The sequence below is a fragment of the Talpa europaea genome, assembly GCF_964194135.1.
Source record: "Talpa europaea genome assembly, chromosome: X".
Classification (NCBI taxonomy): Eukaryota; Metazoa; Chordata; class Mammalia; order Eulipotyphla; family Talpidae; genus Talpa; species Talpa europaea.
Genome location: NC_140081.1, coordinates 48,619,428 through 48,641,798, shown reverse-complemented (window position 1 = coordinate 48,641,798; position 22,371 = coordinate 48,619,428). Strand labels below are relative to the sequence as shown.

The 22,371-nt window shown below is 37.2% G+C and overlaps 1 protein-coding gene across 2 annotated transcripts in view; it reads left to right on the top strand.

The window, feature by feature from the left end:
* PHKA1 (phosphorylase kinase regulatory subunit alpha 1) overlaps positions 1 to 22,371 on the top strand; it is a gene marked incomplete at both ends in the record, with an annotated part of 144,083 nt that overhangs the window by 108,012 nt on the left and 13,700 nt on the right. The window contains 7 exons of one of the 2 annotated variants that reach the window (XM_084259309.1): positions 11,643 to 11,799; positions 12,159 to 12,238; positions 14,439 to 14,517; positions 14,645 to 14,774; positions 17,637 to 17,738; positions 19,494 to 19,609; positions 19,734 to 19,772. In XM_084259309.1, the coding sequence (XP_084115435.1) occupies positions 11,643 to 11,799; positions 12,159 to 12,238; positions 14,439 to 14,517; positions 14,645 to 14,774; positions 17,637 to 17,738; positions 19,494 to 19,609; positions 19,734 to 19,772 (703 nt within the window). The remainder of the gene's footprint in view (positions 1 to 11,642; positions 11,800 to 12,158; positions 12,239 to 14,438; positions 14,518 to 14,644; positions 14,775 to 17,636; positions 17,739 to 19,493; positions 19,610 to 19,733; positions 19,773 to 22,371) is intronic. The other variant, XM_084259310.1, reaches the window with a different exon arrangement.

The following is a 22,371-nucleotide window of genomic DNA, read 5'->3' as shown; positions in this document are numbered from 1 at the left end:
TCACATCATGAGATTTTCTGGAGAAAGTAGAGCAATCTCCCAAGTTGGTCCAAAAAAAGTTTGAGTAACAGATAAAGGAGACTGTATTTGGGATTTTATTATGATTAAGAGAAGAGACTATGGTGAGGATTCTCACACACAGCAAAGGAAGGAGCACTCAGACTTTTTTATCAGCTTACCCAGATGTAGGATAGAAGAGAAAGGGGAGCAGTAGGACTTGAAAGTGGTCAGCAGTCAACATCAGAAATGGAGTCAGACTTAAAGACATTTTCCATTTCCATTGTTAGAACTAACACCTACCTGTCAAACAAGTTTCTCTCCCTATTCAGTTAATCACTAAGTCTTTACAATGTTTCCAGTAATATTTATCTTCTGAATCTTAGTATCACTGCCTTTATTGAAGGCCCTTAGCTCTCACAGGAGCTTTTGCTACAGCTTCCTTTAACAAGTCTTGAATGAAAATTGAAGATTCAGCAGTTGAGATAGGCAATGAAGGGAGCATAGTACTTGAAAAGTTCATAATTTCCCATTAATTCAGATGACACACTGTTTACTGCCAACTCTTCTGCTCCTAACATGTAACTTTTCTTCATCTAACTGAACCCAGCAGTCTCCCTAAACTAATACTCCAGGTAATACCAACCCAGTGAAGTAGACTGTGTATGATGTGCTGCACGGGTTTTAATGCGCTTGGAATTCTGCTCAACATCCTCTAGATTTGAGAGCAGAAATTAAGAGGTGGGGTTTCTTTCCTATGTCTATTGGCTAATATTCCTTCTGTTCATAACCTTTGTTTTCTATTATTTGTAGTTTTTATTATACTAGATATTGCTCTTTTGTTTTATTTGTTGCAAATATTTTCTCCAAAGAATTTGCTTTTTAACTTTGTTTCTATGCTTTTCTCCATCAAAAGTTTAGTTTTTATATGGTCTTATCTGTTGATCTTTCCTTTTTAAATTTTGGATTTCTCGCCTTGCTTGGGAGACCCTTCTCCCCTTTCAGAATTTAAAAATATGTTAACTATCTCTAGTATTTTTAAAAAAATATTTACTAGGTTGGTGAACCAAAATACTTGTAAATGTGCCACTGTGCTAGATCCCAGATTCCATGAGGATAAGTTCCTTTTTCTATACCTGGCCCCGTGTCTCTCTTCTTGGTGAGCACACAAGCACCCAGATGGTACAGCTTCATAGGCAGATCCAGCACCACCAGCCCCAGCGCACCAGCTGTGCCCCAAACCCACCTGCCCCCAGTGAGTGACCCAGCACCCAGAACAGCTTTGCAGGTGAAGTCAGCACCACACCAGATACCACAAGAGGACAAGCCCCAACTACAGCATCACAGACCTAGAAACAAATAATGGGGAGAAACAAAAATATAAATGGTCATAAATCCTAAGGGAACCAATACACCACACAGAGAAAGCAAATCTCCAGAACCCAACCACAAAAACATGGAAGAGTTTTTCTTCTTATCAGATAAAGAATTGAAAATTACCATGATAAAGAACTTCAAAGAAACAGAACAACACAAAGTAAACACGGAGAAAAAATCAGAGATATAAAAGAAAACTCACAAAAGCAAATGAATGTTATGAGAAACATAATCAATAAGCAGAAGATTGAAATTGATACTTAAAAAAATAAAATAACAGAATTGCAGGATGTAAAAAGATCAACAGAGGAGATAAAAATTCTGAGACATGGAAGCAGAATAGACTAAATGCAAGATTGAATAGTGACCTTAAAGATGCAAATGGGAAAGAACTCAGAAAAAAGGAGAGGAATGAAGGAAAAACACTTCAAAAACTGTCTGACTCCATGAGGAAAGGAAATATAAGAATAATAGGTATCCCAGATGGGGAAGAGAGAAGGGAACTGAAAAAATATTTAAAGAAATAATAGAAGGAAATGTCCCAAACTTAAGGAACTGAAAATACAAATACAGGAAGGTAAAAGAATAGCAAATGCCAAGGCTGGCCATTGCCACCTGCCTAGACACATCGCCTGTGAGCATTACCACCATGTAGTGCCCTGGAGTGGGAAAAAAAATTCCATTGAGTGTGAAAATATGTCAAGAAAAAAGGAAATATCAGAATTTGAAACTAATACTTTGGATTCTCTGGTGGGTTTGCCATTTGCAACTATAAATATTAAAGATAAATGTGGGATCACTGATGTACCACAAATAAATTTGGAGTGAAATAAAGAAATGAATGGATCAGTAAAGATCAAACAAGGTTGGCTGAAAGAATCCTTTTAAAAAAGAAAGGATTATCAACCCTTTCCAACTATTTCCTATCCATTCCTATCACCAACATAGAGATTATAAGAGGAATTAAGATTCTACAAAGTGCAATAATAATACAACAGGATAAGTAACTGGCCAAAACAATGACCAGTGATGGGTCCTTTCATATTACCCTCTTACTACCTTCCTTATTAAATGAAATAAACATGAGGCTAACATCACTACCAAACCCAAAGACAACACGCAAAAAGAAATCTACATAACCATCTCCCTAATGAATACAGAAATCTTTAAGAAATCTCTGCAAACTGAATCCAAGAGTGTATTACAAGGATTATACATCATGGCCAAGTAGGATTTATAAGAGGGACTCGAGGATGGTTCAACATCTGAAAATCAGTGTACTTCACCACATCAATCAAAAGCCACATGATCATATCAATAGATGTGGAGAAAACATTTGGTAAGATTCAACATCCATTTATCATGAAAACCCTCAAAAAACTGGGGATAAATGGAACATAATTAACACAATAAAAGCCATATATGACAAACCCATAGCTAGCATCATTTTCTTTTTTTAAAAAAAGATTTATTTGTTTATTTATTTATACAAGCACTGGGTACAGTCAGAAGCGCGGGAGAGTGAAAGAATTCACCAGAGTCAGAGCAGGGAGCAGAACAGGCAGAAGGACCAAAGTACACTGCTGAGGGGAGCAGCGGGTGTGGCAGGAGAGGTCTGTGCTCCATGTGGGACACTCATCTGGTGGCCGGGGATCGAACTGGCGATGCAGAGGCTGCGGGCAGCTTCACAACCCAGCGCTCAACCGCTGCGCCAATGGGGAGGCCCAGCTAGCATCATTTTCAATGGTGAAAAACTGAAAGCCTTTCCACTAAGATCTGGTACAAGACAAGGATATCCATTCTTACCACTACTATTCTACATAGTATTGGAAGTCCTAGTTAGAGCAGTTAGACAAAAGAAACATATAAAAGGAATTCAAATTGGGAAAGAAGTAAAGCTATTATTATTTGCAGTTGACATAAAAATAATCAGAGAACCCTAAAGATTCCATTGAAAAACTAAAACAATAGTTTGTCAAAGTGGCAGGATGCAAAATCAATATACAAAAACCAGCTGCCTTGCTATATGCAAGCAATGAGATAAAAGAGGGAGAAATTAAGAAAACCAACTGGTCCAGGCAGTATGGAAAGCAATGTGGAGGTGTCTCAAAACATTTAACTGCCAATTGACCTAGTAATTCCATTCCTAGGCATCTATCCCAAAAATTCAAAAACACCAATTCAAAGGGAAACTTGCACTTCCATGTTTATTGCAGCACTATTTACTATAGCTAAACTATGGAATCAACCTAAGTGCCCTAGAACAGATGAGTGGATCAAGATGTGGTACATATGCACAATGGGACACTACTCAGTAATCAAAAAAGGGTAAACTCATGCTGTTTGTGGCAACATGCATGGAGCTTGAAAGGATAATACTAAGTGAAGTATGTCAGAAGGAGAAAAATAAATACTGGATGGTGCCTCTAATATGTGGAATATAAAGTAACTAAATTAGTAGAAAAAGACAAGCTGAAGTACTACCCCCTAATAGCTAACTACAGAATTGAAACGAGGGGATGGGGGGAGGAAGAACAAAGAAAAGGAAGCAAAACAGTCTATGGTGGTGGAATATAGGTGAGTTGCTGGTGGGTGCACTATGGTGGTAATACCTGATGGGGCACCCCAATATTATCTCAGTTAAAAATAAATAAGAACTGAGACACCAAGGATGAAAGGGAATGGGGAAGGATAACAACAAAGAGGGAAGGAAGCATAATGGTCTATGGTGGTGGAATATGGGTGAGTTGGTAGTGGGTGCACTACGATGGTAATGCCTGATTTGGGGTACCCCACTTTTACTTCAGTTAAAAATAAATTACTAAAAACAATAGTGCAAAGAAAACCATCCCATTTACAATCACACCAAAATAAAATTAGTATCTAGGAGTAATCGTAATAAAGGAGGTGAAGAACCTATACAAGGAAAACTATAAGACATTGTTAAAAGAAATAGAAGAGTACACAAAATGGCCATCCTGCCCAAAGCAATTTACATATTCAATGCAATCCCTATCAAAATTACAATGGCATTCTTCAAAGAAATGAAGCAAACATTACTGAAATTCATATGGAACCTCAAGAGACTCTGAATAGCCAAAACTATCCTGATTTAAAAAAAGGGGGAAACGGTTGTATTACACTCCCAGACTTCAAACTATACTATACAACCATAACAATTAAAATAATACTTTACTGGAACAAAAATAAACACAAGACCAATGGAACAGAACTGAGAGCTCAGAAAAAAGACTACACATAGATGGACAATATATACTGGAACAAGGAAAGCCTCGTCAATAGATGGTGCTGGGAAAATTGGACTGCCATGTGCAAAAGAATGAAAGTAGACCACTACCTCATAGTATACACAAAAAAACACAACTCAAAATGGATGAAAGACTTGGATGTAAGACCTGAAACCACAAAATATATAGAAAATAAGCAAAACACTCCATGACATAAGCTTCAGAGACATCTTTGCAGATTCATTCCCATCAGCCAGGCAAACAAAAGAGAATATAAACAAATTGGACTACATCAAACTAAGAAACTTCTGCACAACAAAAGAGACTATAACTAAAACAGAGATACCCTACTGAATGAGAGAAAATGTTTGCACACTATCCATGTGGCAAGGGGCTGATATCAAAGATCCACAAAGAACGCCTACAACTCAAAAAAAAAAAAAAAAAACCTCAAAAACATAATCTGGCCAAAAAAACTATAGAAGAGCTAAATAAGCTTCTCCAAAGAAGATAAATGGATGGCCAACAGACACATGAAAAAAATTCATCATCACTTATTGTCAGGGAAATGCAAATCAAAGCCACAGTTAGATATGCTGTGTCTCACCAGTACGGCTTGCTCATATCAAAAAGACCAAAAACAGTAAATGTGGAGAAAAAGAAACATTCTTACAGTATTGGTGGCAATGTAGACTGGTCTAGCCCCACAGAAAGCAGCGTGGAGGTTTCTCAAAAGACTAAAAATGGCCCTGCGATATGACTCACTCCTAGGTATCTATAAAAAAAAAATACAAAAAGCATTGATTTGAAAGGAAGACTGCATTTCTGTGTTCATAGCAGCACTATTTAAAATAGCCAAGATATGGATGCAATCTAAGCGCCCCCAAACAGAAGAATGGTCTGTATACACAACAGAACACTGCTCAGCAATCAAAAGCTATAAACTTATGCCATTTGTAGCAACATTGATGGTGCTGGAAAGGATTATGCTAAGGGAAATAAGCCAGAAGGAGAAAGATAAATACCTGATGGTGTCACTTTTAAGTGGAAAATAACCAAACCAAACAAAGTCAAACCTTAATACCAACCCTTGAAATCCAACCACAGATCTGAGTCTTTGAGAGGGCAAGGGGGAGGGGGATAGGTGAGAAACGGGGGTTGGGAGAAAGCACAGTAGACTGTGGTGGAGAACTAGGTGTGCTTTGGTGGGAGTGCTCTGGTGACTACACCTGAGACAGGAAATTTTATGCTCTCAAAACACTAGCAAGGATGTGAAACAGTGGTACTTCAATAACAATTAAAAAATAAATTTAAAAAAAAATAGGTCTTTAAGCTACCTGAGATTTATATTTATGTATGTCTTCCTATTCAGCATATCTAAAATCAAATTCACTATCTTTATCAGAAACCTATTTCCTGATTCTGTTGAAAGCTTTCTCATTCTTTCAGTCACTCAGACTTGAAACTACCATCTTCAAGTCCTCCTTGTCCTCTGCTTCTCGCTACTCCTCCCAGTGGGAATCTGTCAAAAAACCGAGGAGAAACCCCACTGACTAGGAGAAAATTTTTGCACAAACATTAATGATAAAGGACTGATCACAAAAATCTACAAAGAGCTGATGAGACTCAACTAAAACAAAGAAAATAATCCGGTCAAAAAATGGGCAGAAGAACTAAAAAGAAACTTCTCTAAAGAAGAAATGCAAAAGGCCAACAGGCATATGAAAAAATGTTCGACATCACTTGTAATCAGGGTAATGCAAATCAAAACTACAATGAGATACCATCTTATACCAGTGAGAATGGCACATATTAAAAAAAAAACTAGCAATAATAAATGTTGGCAAGGGTGTGGAGAAAAAGGAACTCTTCTGCACTGTTGGTGGGAGTGCAAACTGGTCCAACCACTATGGAAAGCTGTGTGGAGATTCCTCAATCTACTAAAGATAGAGCTTCCATATGATCCAGCAATTCCACTCCTAGGTATTTATCCGAAGGACACAGAAACATTAATTCCAAAGGGCACCTGCACCCCTGTGTTTATAGCAGCACTATTTACAATAGCTAAGCTATGAAACAACCCCAATGCCCAAAAATAGATGATTGGATCAAGAAGATGTGGTACATATACACCATGGAATATTACTCAGCATTCCAAAAAGATAAACTCATGCAATTTGCAGCAACATGGATGGAGCTGGAAGAGATCATGCTCAGCAAAATAAACCAGTAAGAAAAAGAAAAATACTGGATGGTCTCACTCATAGCAGGAATTTAGAAAACCTAAATAAGGGACCAGGAAAAAGAATAACTATAATAAAGAAAAAATCAAAATCAACAAGCAACTATAAACCAGAGACACACTACGGGTTGGGGGGGCGGAGAGGAGGGATTGGGGTCAAAATAAGGGGGGTGCAATTGCATGGGAATATAACCAAGATGAAAATGCATACATTGTGCAAAAATGAAAAATGATGCAAGAAATATTTATAACAAAATAAAATAAAAGAAATAAAAGAAAAAAGAAAATCACAGGTTCTGCACTAATAAATTGAGCTAGTAAACCTGAAAAAAAATTCACATCCTTTATGGTCTCATTTTCAACATTTATCTACCATTGCTCCCCTCTTCACAATGTGAATGCTGTCACCAAAACAGTTTACTGCGGGGGCCTCCCTGGTGGCGCAGCGGTTGAGCGCTGGGTTGCGAAGCTGCACGCAGCCTCTGCAGGGCCGGTTCGATCCCCGGCTGCTCCCCGGCCACCGGAGGAGGGTCCCACATGGCGCACAGACCTCTCCTGCCGCCCGCTGCTCCCCTCAGCAGTGTACTTCGGTCCTTCTGCCTGCTCTGCTCCCTGCTCTGGCTCTGGTGAATTCTCTCACCCTCCCGCGCTTCTGACTGTACCCAGTGCTTGTATGTATGTATGTATAAATCAATAAATCAATCAATAAATAAATCTTTAAAAAAAAAAACAGTTTACTGCGTATGAGATCCAAGCACAGCTTATACATGACCAGCTTCATACTTCGACTCATTTTTCCGACAAAGAATTTATTTTATCTCCTTTTTTACTTTCTCTGTCTCTGAACTATCTGAGAAAAGTTACAGATACTATAATCCTTTACCCCTAAATCAGTGTGTATTTCCTAAGAACAAAGGATATTCTCCTATATAAATTCAGGACAGTGTTTGAAATTAGGAAATTAATATTGGTGCAATACTATTATCTAATTTATGAGCTTTCTCCAATTATTTTGGACTACTATCCTTTACCACGTTTCTCCTCGTTGAAATTCTAGAGCTACCTGTCAAGGACTAGTTCGTCTGTCACCTCCATTAACCTTTCTCTGATCTCTAAAAATAGAAGGATCTTACCTGATTATGAGATCTCATAACACTTCTTTCATATTATTTGTATTTAAGCTGGCTCTTTCAAACCTAGTGAAACTTGTAAAGATAGTAAAAAAATTTTTTTTCTTGGATATTCTTCATTCAGATCCCTCAGATATTTACACTGAACTTTAATCTCTTTTTTCAGTCTCTATCATCATCATCATCACCATTATCATATCATCATCTAGTGTATTTTTCTAAACCATTTAATAGTAAGTGGCAGGCATGAACCCCTTCAATCCCTAAATACGTAACTATGTATTTCCTAAAGACAAGGTACGTATTCTCTTGCATAAGCATAGTAAAATTACCAAGATCAGAAAATTAACATTAAGACATTACTTTTATCTAGCCTATAGACCGTATTGAGATTTGTCAGTTATCCCAATAATGTCTTTATAAGAAAATAAAATCTAAATTGTGTATTTCATTTAGTTCTCATGTACCTATAGTTTCCTTTAGCCTGGAAGAGTACCCAAGTCTTCATTTTTCATGTTATTGAAACTTTTGAAAAACAGACCAGTTATTTTGCAGATTGCCCCTCAATTTTGGTTTATCTGTTGTTCCCTCATATTAAATTTAGGTTACGCATTTTTGACAGGAATACCACTGAATGATGCTGAGCTCTTCTCACTGTGTCATGTCAGGAAAACACATAGTGTTGATGAGCCCCATTGCTGGTGGTATAATTTTGATCACCAGGCTAGGGTAACGCCTTCCAGATTCCACCACTGTAATTAAAAAGCATCTTGTAAAGATATATTTTGAGACCACCAAAATATCCTGTAAATATCCTCTTACTCTTCATACTTTCACTCACTGGCTTTTTAATTCATTGTTGACTCTTCCTATAGCACTTTCTATTTCATGTTTTTAAAGTATACTTAATATGTTATATATATATATAATGTGTATAATATATAAGTATATAATGTATTTAATATAATGTAATATATCAAATAGGTAACGCAACAACAGTAAAAGGATAAACAGTCTTTCTGCTGCCTCTGTTCCCCAGATATCTGTTTTCCATCCTCACAGGCAATCAGTGCTGTTGATTTCCTGTGTTGCCATTCAGGGCATTTTATGCATATGTAGGTAAATATTTGTATACCTGTTTACTCAAATGGTAGCATAGTATCTACACTGCTCTGTTCCTTGCTTTTTCTCACTAAAATTTATCTATCTTGAAGATCATTACATATATATTCCCGCTATATCCATTGCTGCATAACAAATCACCCCAAAACTTGGTGGCTTAAAATTACAAAAAGAGTGTAAATTATCTGTCACAATTGAGGGCTTATCTGGGCTCAGCTTGGCGGTTCTCACTTGGGTCTAATTTGGTTGTGGTCAGACAGTATCTGGGGCTGACATCATCATGAAGCTTGCCCACTCATATCTAGGGATTGATACTGGCTCTTGGCTGGAACCTCACTTGAAATGCCTGCAAACGGCCTCACTGTGTATCTTTCCACTTTGTCGCAAAGCATGATCGATATCTAGGTTCCAAGATTAAGTAATCCAAGAAAGAAACGAGAAACAGCAGCATTACTTCTTATAATCTAGCCTCAGAAATCATAATCATCACTTTTACCTTAGTCATAGCATGCCAGGATTGAAGGGAATAAAGCTCAGACCACACTTCTTGATGGGAAGATTATAAACATCACATTGTAAGCGGAGCATGGAAGGAACATTGTTATAGCTAATTTGAAAAATGCAATGTGCTGCTATCTAGATCTACATATTTTCTTAATAGTTGCACAGCATTTAATTGTTTGGGTATAGCGTAATTTTTTTAACCAGTCTCCTATTGATGCAACATTCTATTGATGTCTAGTTATTCACCTATCAAAAGCAATACTGTAGCAATTACCCTCATAGCATATATTATTCTGTACACTGCTGAGGGGAGCAGTGAGCGTGGCAGGAGAGGTCTGCGCGCCATGTGGGACCCTTGCCAGCGGCTGGAGATCCAGCCGGCGCTGCAGAGGCTGCAGGCGGCTTCTCAGCCCAGTGCTCAACCGCTACGCCACCAGGGGAGGCCCTAAAACAGGCATTTTTTTAAAGATATATTTTATTTTATGCATACAAGAGCTGGGGTATAGGCCAGAGGTGTGGGGGTGGTGGTGAGAGGATTCACCAAAGAGAGAGTGGGGAACAGTACAGGCAAACTGACTGAAATACACTGCTGAGGGAAGCAGTGGGCGAGTTAGGGGAGGTCTGCTGCACCATGTGGGTTGCTCCCTGGCCAGGGATTGAACTCGTGCTGCAGTGGTGCAGTTAGCTTCATAGGTTACATCTTAATCTCTTGCACCACCAGGGAGGCCCTAATATAGGCATTTTTAAACATGAATATACAATTCCAAATAGCCCTCCAGAGGGATTGCTGCAATTTGTACTCCCACCAGCAATATACTAAGAATGCATTTTTACAAATCCTCAACAATACTATGTTATCAAATGTGGAGGTTTTTGACAACATGACAAATATTATCTTGGTGTGGTTTTAATTTTTCTTACTCTGAGTGAAATTAACACATTTGCCTATGTTTAAAAGCCATCACTATTTATTTTCCAGTTCTATAATCTAACTTTTATTTTTTATTTTTATTTGTATTACACTTTTGCTATTCATATGTGCACATGTCCCATTCATCCACCAAACTACCTCTGTCAATATCCCTCTGCCTCCCTCCACTGTGCCCTTCTCCCAACCTCCTGTTCCCTCTGTTAGCTATTCAATTTTTTCACTAATTTTCTTATCTGTTTGCTGGAGTTCTTTCTTTATAAGGGAATTGTGAATTACGAATTATTTTTTCTTCAGTTTGTAATTGCCCTATAACTTTGCTTACAGTGGTTTTTACAGGAAGAATTTTGTTGTTTTTATGTATACAAATGTATCCATCTTTTATGTTTTATATGGTGTATATAGTTCATAGCTAAAGAGTCTTATTGCCTCTAAAGTCATAAAATAATTCTTCCATATTTTTCTATTCCCTTTACACTTAAATCTTTGATGTATTTGGAATTATGATGTATAGTGTGAGGCATGGATCCAACTATTTTTTTTTTCCAATGGCTACTTGAGTGCCTTAATATCATTTAATGTGATCTACCTGTATCATATATTAAATCCCGTGATTTCATAGCACTTTATAAAAGTACTTTTATATTAGAAGTAGAGCTCTAACATAAAACCCAATAAAACATGAAGTAAAGTCAACTATTTCATCGTTAACTAATATTATAGTAATGTTTACAATAATAACGTATATGTAGCCTTTAAAAATAAGCATATAGCCCTCTTATTTGTCAGTTCCCTAAGTGTATCATACTTTGACTTTATTTTCAGCTATGTTAAAGCCCATGAAGAATGTCAAAGAATGCAATTTGTCAAAGCACAGCTGAAACTATGATTTATTTTTGTCTCGGTGTTTGCCTTTCAGGGCTGAATATGACTATTAATCATAGCTTTACAAAGATTCTTAGTAAATAGCATTAGTTTTCTAATGAAAGAGACCTATTAAAAAGAGCCATATCTGTTACAACTCTGAAACAAACAAAAAAAAAATGTTGCTGGCTTCTTTTCTTATAATTAATGTCCTGTCTTTAATAATCCAGAGGACCTGACTGGAACACTGGATTGCATGATGAAGAGGGTATGACTGTCAGAGAGCTACTTACTGACCTGTATGGCAAAGTTGGAGAAATTCGTCACTGGGGCCTGATCCGATACATTTCGGGAATCTTAAGGAAGAAGGTGGAAGCACTTGATGAGGTACTATAAGTTATTCTTGAATTTATATCAGAACAACACAGAGGTGCTTTAAAATTGGTTACTTTGTATAGCAACCACAACCTGTAATTATTTGGGATGTTTTCTTTCCCATAAAAAGTTTCTGATATGCAGTTAAATTTTTGTTTGTGAATGTCAAATACAGAATACTGACACATATGAATTACAGACTTAACAGAGATGTTATAAACTCTTAAGAATTCTAGTTCTTCATGGTATTCCTGAGAAAGAGTTTGATGTGTCATTAAGTGTGAGCAAAGATTTCTAGATTGAAAATCAAAATTTTCGTGGAGACCTGAGTTGTTACGGGAGGATAATGCTGTTCTGTTATCCCTTTGTAGGCCTGTACAGACCTCCTCTCCCACCAGAAACACTTGACAGTTGGACTCCCTCCAGAACCTCGAGAAAAGACCATTTCTGCGTATGTTTGTTTGTTTGGATTTGGGTTTGGATTTGATCAAGCTTCTCTGCATCTTTAAGGAGCTATATGGACTGTTCACAGTTCACGTGCCCTAATCTGTCAATGGGTGATTACGTCCTACATGTACACACTTCTGTCAAAGACACTTGACAATGCCTATAATGACAGAGCATGTATAAATGAAAGCAAAAACTCAAAAGTAGTAGTACTCAAACATTTTTTGGTTACTACCTTTCTCAAACCTCCCATTCAAAAACAAAATAAACTGGATAATTGGATTAGCACCCACAAAAAATCAGCTATATCCTGGAAAGAGGAAGTCAGAACAAAGTGTCTGATTAAAGCTCAAGGCTGATAATGGAACTCCATGCTGCTCAGGAAGTAATGAAGGGGGTGGAGGTCATAGTCAAAGGAGAAAAGTAGGTATTTGCAGAGCCAGTCTTCCAAGAATACTGTTATCAGTTGTCACTATCTCAGTCAGCTGCTGCTTCCAGCTGGAAACAGTGTCCTAGAATAGGCATGGACTGAAGGGCATGGGGTGTTGGGCGACAGTCTGTGATGGAAATTTTAATTTTTACTTAGGAGTCTTCCTTTGGCCACCAGCCATACCAATAAAACTAATCTTCACTAAATCTAATTTGATATCATGCCAGTACCAAAGTTTAAATTTGCAAGCTGGCTATATCGATTCTAACTTCATTCATAAGTGATCTGAAAAATTTGTTTTTCTACTACTAGTTACACTTCTGTAACCACTGTAATGAAACATTTTTTTGTTTGAATGTAGCTTTTTTAAATTTATATATATGTATTTTACATCATTGTTCATTTTTGTACAATGTTTAATTTCTCCTCTCAGGTGTAATTCCCATAAAATTCCCACCACCAAGCCATCTGTGAACCATCACCACAAAATGGGGAGGGAAGAGCACAAGAAACATTTATCTTGTAAACAGAACATGCTCTAAATTTATTAACTTAATGAAAAAAAAATGAGGAAGCAATAAGCAAGGATATGTTCACTGATGTCTGAGTAACACGTCACCCTAGTTTTTGTCCATGATTTCTATTGCCTTTGGGATCTAGGTCAATCTCCTATATGAAGGCTCTGAGAGAATGTGCTAAGACCATGTGTCCTAGATACCATGGAACCTATAAAATCCAGGGTTTTTTTTTTTCCAGGAAAAGAGCCCTAACCACGTGTTATAGTTTGCTAGGGATATTGTAACAAAGTGTCACAGATTGGGTGGCTTTGTCATCTCACTCAGTAGTTCTGGGGACTGAATGTCCAAATCAAGGTGTCAGCAGGGTTGGTTTCTTCTGAAGGTTATGAAGGACTTTGTTCCAGGCCTCCTCCTTGAATTAGAGATAGGTGTTTTCTTCCTATGACTCTTTACATTTCTCCTCTTTATGTGTGTCTTTGTGTCCAAATTTCCCATTTATGTAAGGACACCAGTCAACTTGGATTAAAGCCTACCTTAATCACCTCACTTTAAAGTAATTAATTACCTCTGTAAAAACCCCATCTCCAAATAAGGTCACACTCTAAGATACTAGGAATTAGGATTTCACCTTATCAACTTTGTGGGGAAATAATTCAACCTGTAACTCCATTCTCCTGCAAAAATAACCTTTTATCACAAATCAGATCAAATTTGTGACTACTATGGGCAATCCAAAAGAAAATGGCATGGTCCATGACCCCAGAGCTTAATACTAACAGTAAAATTAGAAGTCTGGGATAAGGTGTGCATACCTGTGTGTGTGTGTGTGTGTGTGTGTGTGTGTGTGTAAAGAAACTATAGAAAATCAATATAATGCTATATTGTAAAAGTATTAACATGGTTGCTAAACAGTACAGCTTAAAATTAATTTATTTCTAGCCATAATAGTTGCTTGTCAAGTATTAAAAATTAACTATGAAAGACTAGTGTGGAAGAACATCATAGGGTGAGTTTTAAATAAAATTTTGAAGGAGGAGAGCAATCCACATTTAGAAAGGAGTGAGTAGAGCTCTCCTGAGTTGATATGAACCCAAGTGGTTTGAGGAAGCATGAACTTTGAAGACCAAAAATGCCAGAAACCTACTGGTAATGATGAGAACTTGATTTTAACTTGGGAGAAACTTTTTTAGTCTTTCAATATATTTAGGTTTAAGTAGTTTCAGAATTTTGTCTTTCTTTACCGGCTTCTTTCTCAGACCTCTGCCCTATGAAGAGCTCACTCGGCTGATAGATGAAGCCAGTGAAGGGGACATGAGTATTTCAATCCTTACACAGGTGAGTGGATTCTCACAGTTGATATTTTAAAGTTTGTTTCCAATTGATCTGATCATTTCTGAGGACAACAAAGTAGGCCTTTTGAGACCTAGGCCATAATTTTTGTCTATATTTACTCCATACACAGGAAATAATGGTGTATCTAGCCATGTATATGCGAACTCAGCCTGGCCTCTTTGCTGAAATGTTTCGACTTCGAATTGGTCTGATCATACAAGTTATGGCAACAGAACTGGCCCAGTCCCTTCGATGCTCAGGTATGAATTTAGTAATTGTGTCCTCAGGCAGAATTCACTTTTAATGTAGGTCTTATTGAATTTTGGATCAGTAGAAAGAGAAAACTAAAACTTTTTTTTTATCAGCAGCTCAGAAGTTGCACATAGGAATATTTTTCCCATGTTAGTCAGTATTTATACAAGTCAAGGGGCTATATCATGACCAATTTATATATTAGTTCTGCAACTTGAAAACTACTTCTTGGGGACTCTGCACTCCAAATCATATTCCTCCTAACTCTTCGAGTGATTCAGAGCATACATCGAACTTGAATGTGACAGTCTGGGTTGGATTCTGATTCATGGATACCAACTTGAGTCACCACATCAGTTTGATCATAATGTCAGTATTCTGTTTAATCAACATCAGGATCAAGTAAAGGAAGACCATATTTCTTTTAATACTATTTAATATTATTTGATAGGATAATATTTATCTGTTAATATTATCTAATAGGACTCCCTTTGAAATTAACTGTAAGGTATATTTGGCAAGACAGAAATTTTAGTTAGAAGACTAGCTGAAGCCTATGGAAACTGTAGTATAGAATTGTATAAAGTATTGGGGGGGGACCCCCCCCCTTGGCATGACTCTTTTTTTTCATTGGTATTTGATTCCTATAGGAATGGGTAAGTTATTGAAATAGGGATTGCATGGAAAAATAAAATCAAAGTTGCAAAATTCAGTCCTAGATATTGTTTCAGTTAATAGATTACTTAACAGCTCTTTGGGAAAATTTCAGTAGCTAAATTTATTGATTTGAGTATTCTGAAAATCACATGATAATTTATATTAAATAATCCTTTAAAGGAAGAAAAGTAATGATCATTTTAATACCTATCATATGCCAGACAAAATGTTTTGCTTTATATTTACATGTTATTTAATGTTTACAATAAATCTCTGGAGAAGGTAGTCTTGTTTTTTTCCTCTTAGTACTTTTTTTCCCCTTACGTTTGTTGTTCATTTTTGACTGTATTTGATTTCTCACCTCAGGTGCAGTCTCCCTAGTTCTCCCACCACCATTACACCCATCAGCCATCCATCACCACCATCCTTTGTGCTCTTCCCTTTCCTGTTTGGACTCCTCCTCCCTCTCCTCCCCTGCTATATGCCTTAGATCTATGGTCAGCTTGCAAGTTTTGTCTTTTTCCTGACACTTTATGTAAGTGAAACCATCCAATATTTATCTTTTTCCTTCTGACTGACTTCGCTGAGTAGAATCCCTTCCAGCTCCATCCATGTTACTGCAAATGGTGTGAGGTTATCTTTTTGATCCCTGAGTGGTATTCCATTGTGTATATATACTACATCTTCTTGATCCAATCATCTGTTTTGGGGCATTTAGATTGGGTATTCTTTTTGTTCTACTTTTATTGATAAGGAAACTGAAACTCAGAGAAGTTAAATAACTTTCTCAAAGTTACATTGCTAGTGAACAGTAGAATTTGATTCCAAGTCTGCCTGATTCCAAAGGATTTCTAGTTCAGCATATTGCTATAGATTACATGTGATATATATTACATATAATATATATTGCATGTCTATAGAGAGAACATATGTATATTTATGTATCTATGTGTGTATGTATGTATATTTTCTATCTGTGGGATTCAGGAATATCTTATGAGAGGTTATGATTATTCAGTAAGTCTCAATGAGGGATAAACCCCCAAATTTCCTCACTTTTTCTTAATTGCCTACTATGGCTCTTTTTTCCCCTGTAGATTCATAAAAACTATTGACTCCTTATTACTTATAGTATACACTCAAGATCCCTGGGTCTTATATTTAAGACCTTCAACAGTCTGATTTCTGTCTCCTACTTCAACAGTACTTCCCACTAATTTTATCAATCCCCATCCTTAAGATTGATATCTCGGGCCTCCCCTGATGGCACAGCAGTTGCGCGCTGGGCTGCAAAGCTGCCCGCAGCCTCTGCAGTGCCGGTTTGATCCCCCTATCCCCGGCTGCTGGCTAGGGTCCCACATGGCACGCAGACCTCCCCTGCCGCGCCCGCTGCTCCCCTCAGCAGTGTATTTAGTCATTCTGCCTGTTCTCTTCCCCACTCTGGCTCTGGTGAATTCTCTCACCCTCCCGTGCTTCTGACTGTACCCAGTACTTGTATAAATAAATAAATAAATAAATAAACAAAATCTTTTTTTAAAAAAAAGATTGATATCTCTTCTGATTTCCAGTTTTTATTGTCTTCAACTCTAATTTGGCATCCTTTAAAGTCATGTTTTATTTTAATTTATCTTTTTCACATGTCCAGCCTCTCCCAAATAGATGGACAGCCTTTCAAAGTCACATATCATGTCAAACCTGTTTGAACTAACGGCTTAAAATTATGACTTACATGTGTAATATCTATAGTGTCTTTATCTGAAATTGATGAAATTTCAAGTTCATTATATTCTTCATAATTTCATGGATTCATACCTAATATTTTCTAAGTTTATATTTCAAACTGAGAAGTTTTTATTTTCATCTATCTGTGTATTCATTGCCCTTCTCTGACTGACTTCTAGTTCTGGTGTTCTCCTGTCATTCTTCATACCTTCACACAGAGATCCCACTGCATACCCAAATGATATGGAATGGGGTGGGGGGGAGAGAAGAAATCAAGTTAATCTGTAAACTGGATAGTCATTCTTTAAATTATTAAGATAACATATTACAGTGTGAATACTTAAGAAGTACAGTCCTAGAAATTTCTTTTATAAATATGTTATTCTAATCAAGCGACTCAAATTCTAAGTGAGAAAATAAAGAGAGGAAAAAATAGGGCAGGTATGGCAGGCCAATTAAAATCCCTTTGTCCTAATGTTTCTGCTGACTAGCTGAGGAGGCCACAGAGGGCCTGATGAATCTAAGTCCTTCAGCCATGAAGAACCTCCTGCATCATATTCTCAGTGGCAAGGAGTTTGGAGTGGAACGAAGTGGTAAGTTTAAATAGCCACATTTCCATTTCAGAGTATTTAAGTGTCTTGTTGGTTTTTAAATGTTTTTTATTTCATCAGAGGTACATTTTCCCCCAAATAATAGCATCCCAATATAGGTAACAGTGAAAAGCAAAGATTTCTTCTGGAACAAGATTTGGAAACTATTGTATGTCTAATTTTTTCCCTTAAATGATACATCAACTAAAAAGATAATTGTCATGTTTCATTTTGGGCAATTTTCTATTTCCTTCCATTAGCCAAAATCTCCACTTTAGGACAACTGATGACAACCCATATCATCTGAAACTTCCTTGTATTCCAATTGGCAGTAATTCAGTAGCACTTATAGTGGGGAGTGAACGTGTCTGCACTTGTGTGTTTGTGTGTGTGTTTAGCTGTAGTATACCTGATATATCCTTTTACCTTTATTTTTTAAAGATTTATTTTATTTGTTTATATATAGAAGAACTAGGGCATAGGCCAGAGGTGTGGGGGTGAGAGGATTCACCAGAGACAGAGTGGGGACCAGAACAGGTAGATCTACTGAGATACACTGCTGAGGGGAGCAGTGGGTGAGGCAAGAGAGGTCTGCTGTGCCATATGGGTTAGCTCCCTGGCCAGGGATCAAACGCAGTTTGTGGAGGTGATAGCACTGAGACTTAGCCCCTAGGCCACCAGGGAAGCCCTGTCCTTTTACCTTTAAATTCAGATACAGGGCCTCCCTAGTGGCTCATGGGGTTAAGCACCACACTGTGAAGCAATCTGCATCCTCTGCAGCACGAGTTCGATCCCCAGCCTGCCAGGGAGCAACCCACATGGCGCAGCAGACCTCTCCTGGCTTGCCTGCTGCTCCCCTCAGCAGTGTATTTCAGTCAGTCTGCCTGTTCTGTTCCCCACTCTGTCTCTGGTGAATCCTGATGTGTCACCCCCCACATCTCTTGCCTGTACCCCAGCTCTTATAGGCATAAAATAAATAAATCTTTAAAAATAAAGATACATGTAGGAGTCCTATCACAAATTAATCTTAAACCTGCACTTGTGATTTGGCAGTGGTATTTGGTATTGAGTACCTCAAATATCTGAAGTTATCTCTTGTTATCATCTTTTAGGCTTATGATAAATAAATATGCAATGTCAGATGGATGAATACCAGATCTTAGAGTTATAAAAGAAAGGTATAAAGTTGTGCTTCTCATTCCTTACTGTGCATAAGAATCACCTAACGATCCTGCTAAAATGGAGGCCTTGATTCAGTAGGTGTGGAGTGGGGTCTAAGATTTTATTTACAAGGTCCTAAGTGATGCTAATGCTGCTGCTTCATGGACCACACTTTGAATATCAAGTTTATAGTTGGTCAGGGTTTTTTTCATTAACTTAAAAATAAAAGAACATACATTTTATTATGTTTATTGAGGTAATGGATTGCAAAACTGTATTTGTATGTATAAGTTCATACCTCTACAAATGTATGTCACCACACTCACCACCAAAGCCCCCAAAATTCTCCACCATAGTCCATTGGGCCTTTTTCCCACTTTGCTTCCATCCCCCATCCCAGTTCCCCAGAACTGGTAGCCTCAGTTCTGCAGTGAATGGTTTGTTTTTTGTCTGTTTCTTTGTTTTGTTTCTTTGTATTCCACGTATGAGTGAAATCTGGCATTTGAAAAGGACATACATTTAAGTCATTTAATCATGGTAGAGAAAAATACTGGCACTTAATTATACTTTCTCTCTTTAATCTGTCATGCTACATAGTTCGTCCCACTGATTCAAATATCAGCCCTGCTATATCTATCCATGAGATTGGTGCTGTTGGAGCAACCAAAACAGAACGAACTGGGATCATGCAATTAAAAAGTGAGATAAAGCAGGTAAGATACTACTTAGATTAGCTGGAATATTGTCATGCTTGAGCATATTCTTTTAGAATCAGACTGTTGGGATCGCATATTTTGTTTCATATCATGAGTTTGATTTGAGCTACTTATTTTTCAGGTGGAATTTCGGAGACTCTCTGTCTCAACTGAGATTCAGGTGAAACAACTAGGGATCCTTTAACATAGTTAACCTGCCTTTAGTTCTATATAACATGCATGAGCTCATGACCTTTTCGCAAATAAGATCACAAGCCACAAGTAGCTTGTTTGACTCTCCTGTATAGCAGTTATTTTGTGATAGTTTTCCTTTTTCTGGTCCAAGGTATTTTGTTAATTTTAGGAGGAAAGTAACTTGCTTCTACAGCAAGAAATTGAAACTCTGAGTTCCTATTGTTAGGATTAACATATTATTTTGGAATTGATTTTCTTTATAAGACTAGACTTGGATTTCTTACTTTTAAGAACAGGTACTAGGAGAGAACACCATATTAAGTATAGGGCTTTTTAAAAATCTATTTTCATGTATTGTCCAAAAATGATATTTTTATTATTTTTATGATAGAGGTACATGAAAGCTGTTATGGACACATAGATGAGAAAAATCTTAATCAGTCTGGGAGGTGGTGGAACTCACTATATATCATATTGTAGCCTTTTCCCTGAAAATGAGAATAGATGAGTTAGTTATTACATTATATAAAGGCCTAGTTAACTTTATATAGCTTCTTTAAAAACAAACTTCCATAGCTTCTTTCAAAACACTAGGAAAACACAGTACTCCAAAGTGTCCAAGTTGAGAAGGTACTGATTTGATCCCTCCTAGTAGTACTTTTCATGGAAAGCTGAAACTATTCCTACTGCTTTCAAAATAGATTTATGCCAGCTTAAGTTTTAAAGCACATCCAGAAAAGTAGAAGTAAAATGTCATTTGTTCGGTTTCTTTTTAGTAATTAGAAATGACTTAGGTGGGGAATGAGCCAATGTTTGGCATTTAATTTGAAGTAAACTTAATTTGAATATACTTATCAATACCCTCTATCACAAGTGCCTTGTAATGGAAAAATTTTCACTTCGCAGTTTTTTCTCATATAATTTTGATAATCTGAACAGTTTCCTGTTTGAAAGATGAAAGAACTACATTTCACACTGAAGAGTTAAGCTAATGTTGTTTGGCAAACAATCCTTGTTTTGGTTGAGAGTGATTGGCTAAACATTTTATATTTTTTTATAGACACATGGTATTTCTTATAAGTTCATTATATATTTAGACCTGAAGTCCATATTCCCAACTAGATTAATATGTTATTAAGGACTTGGCCAATAATAAACCAAGCTATATTATGTAATATTTTTACATACTCGCTATCTATATGTCTTCATGAAAGCCAAAATCATTAGATAAGACTATAATTTAGGGGACTGAGAGCCTGAAATTTTCATTACTTTCTCATTTCTAAATATTGATTTGCATCCTTACCTGCCTATCTGGTAATTTGTATTGTTCTACACCCCTTCTCTCAACCCTCACCAACTCCCTCTTTTCTGATTATGGAAATAATATTTTTTAAAGTCTTTTTTTAAAGATTTATTTATTTATTTATACAAGCACTGGGTACAGTCAGAAGTGCGGGAGGGTGAGAGAATTCACCAGAGCCAGAGCAGGGAACAAAACAGGCAGACAGATGAAATACACTGCTGAGGGGAGCAGCGGGCATGGCAGGAGAGGTCTGCGTGCCATGTGGGACCCTCACCGATGGCCAGAAATTGAACCGGCGCTGCAGAGGCTGTGGGCAGCTTCACAGTCCAGTGCTCAGCCGCTGCACCACCAGGGGAGGCCCTGGAAATAATATTTTTAAGATAATTTTATTTATTTCCCCTTTTACCATGATGTGTAGTATAAGGTTATTTCATTGGCTTTTTGAGTGATAATTTGTTAATTAGTTATTTGAATGCTCTGTAATTTTAAAACTTTAAAAAGCATAAAGAATGGTTGCCTTGCCTCATCCCTTTTAGAATTTTATTTTCTCAGGAGTTGTTTATAACCTAGAGGTAGTCATCCCCTGGGTATGGATTTGATGTTATCTTTTCTGGCAACTTTCTGTTGTTTTGTTGTGTATGCCATTCATAGGTGCTTTAAACATGCTGTTATATATAACTCATGACATACATTGATTGAAAACAAGAACAAAATATATTCAAAAGTAAAATAAGTATAGATAAACTTCATGTATGGGAATTCTTGCCATTTCTTTCCCCAAAAAGTAGGGAAGAGGATTCAATTCTAACCTCTTCCCTATTTTATTTTTTTTCTTTTTAAAAAAATATTTTATTTATACAAGAACGGGGGTACAGGTCAGAGGTGCAGGAGGGTGAGAGAATTCACCAGAGACAGAGTGGGGAACAGAACAGGCAGATGGACGAAAGCACTGTTGAGGGGAGCAGCGGGCGAAGCAGGAGAGGTCTGCCACGTCATGTGGGTATCTCCTTGGTGGCCAGGAATCAAACCCGCGCTGCAGAGGCTGCAGACAGCTTCACAGCACCACGCTCAACCCGCTGTGCCACCGGGAAGCCCTCTTCTCTATTTTAGAAACAAAATTCAGATTAATAAGTATTTGTAATATATTCATTGATTCTTTTAGCTAGTATAATTGATCTCATATCTACTAAATCTAAAAAGATTTAGGCCAAATGATAAACAAAAAATGGAAAACTTACTAGAAACAATACTGGTATTTCTGTTGATTTACACCAAAAAT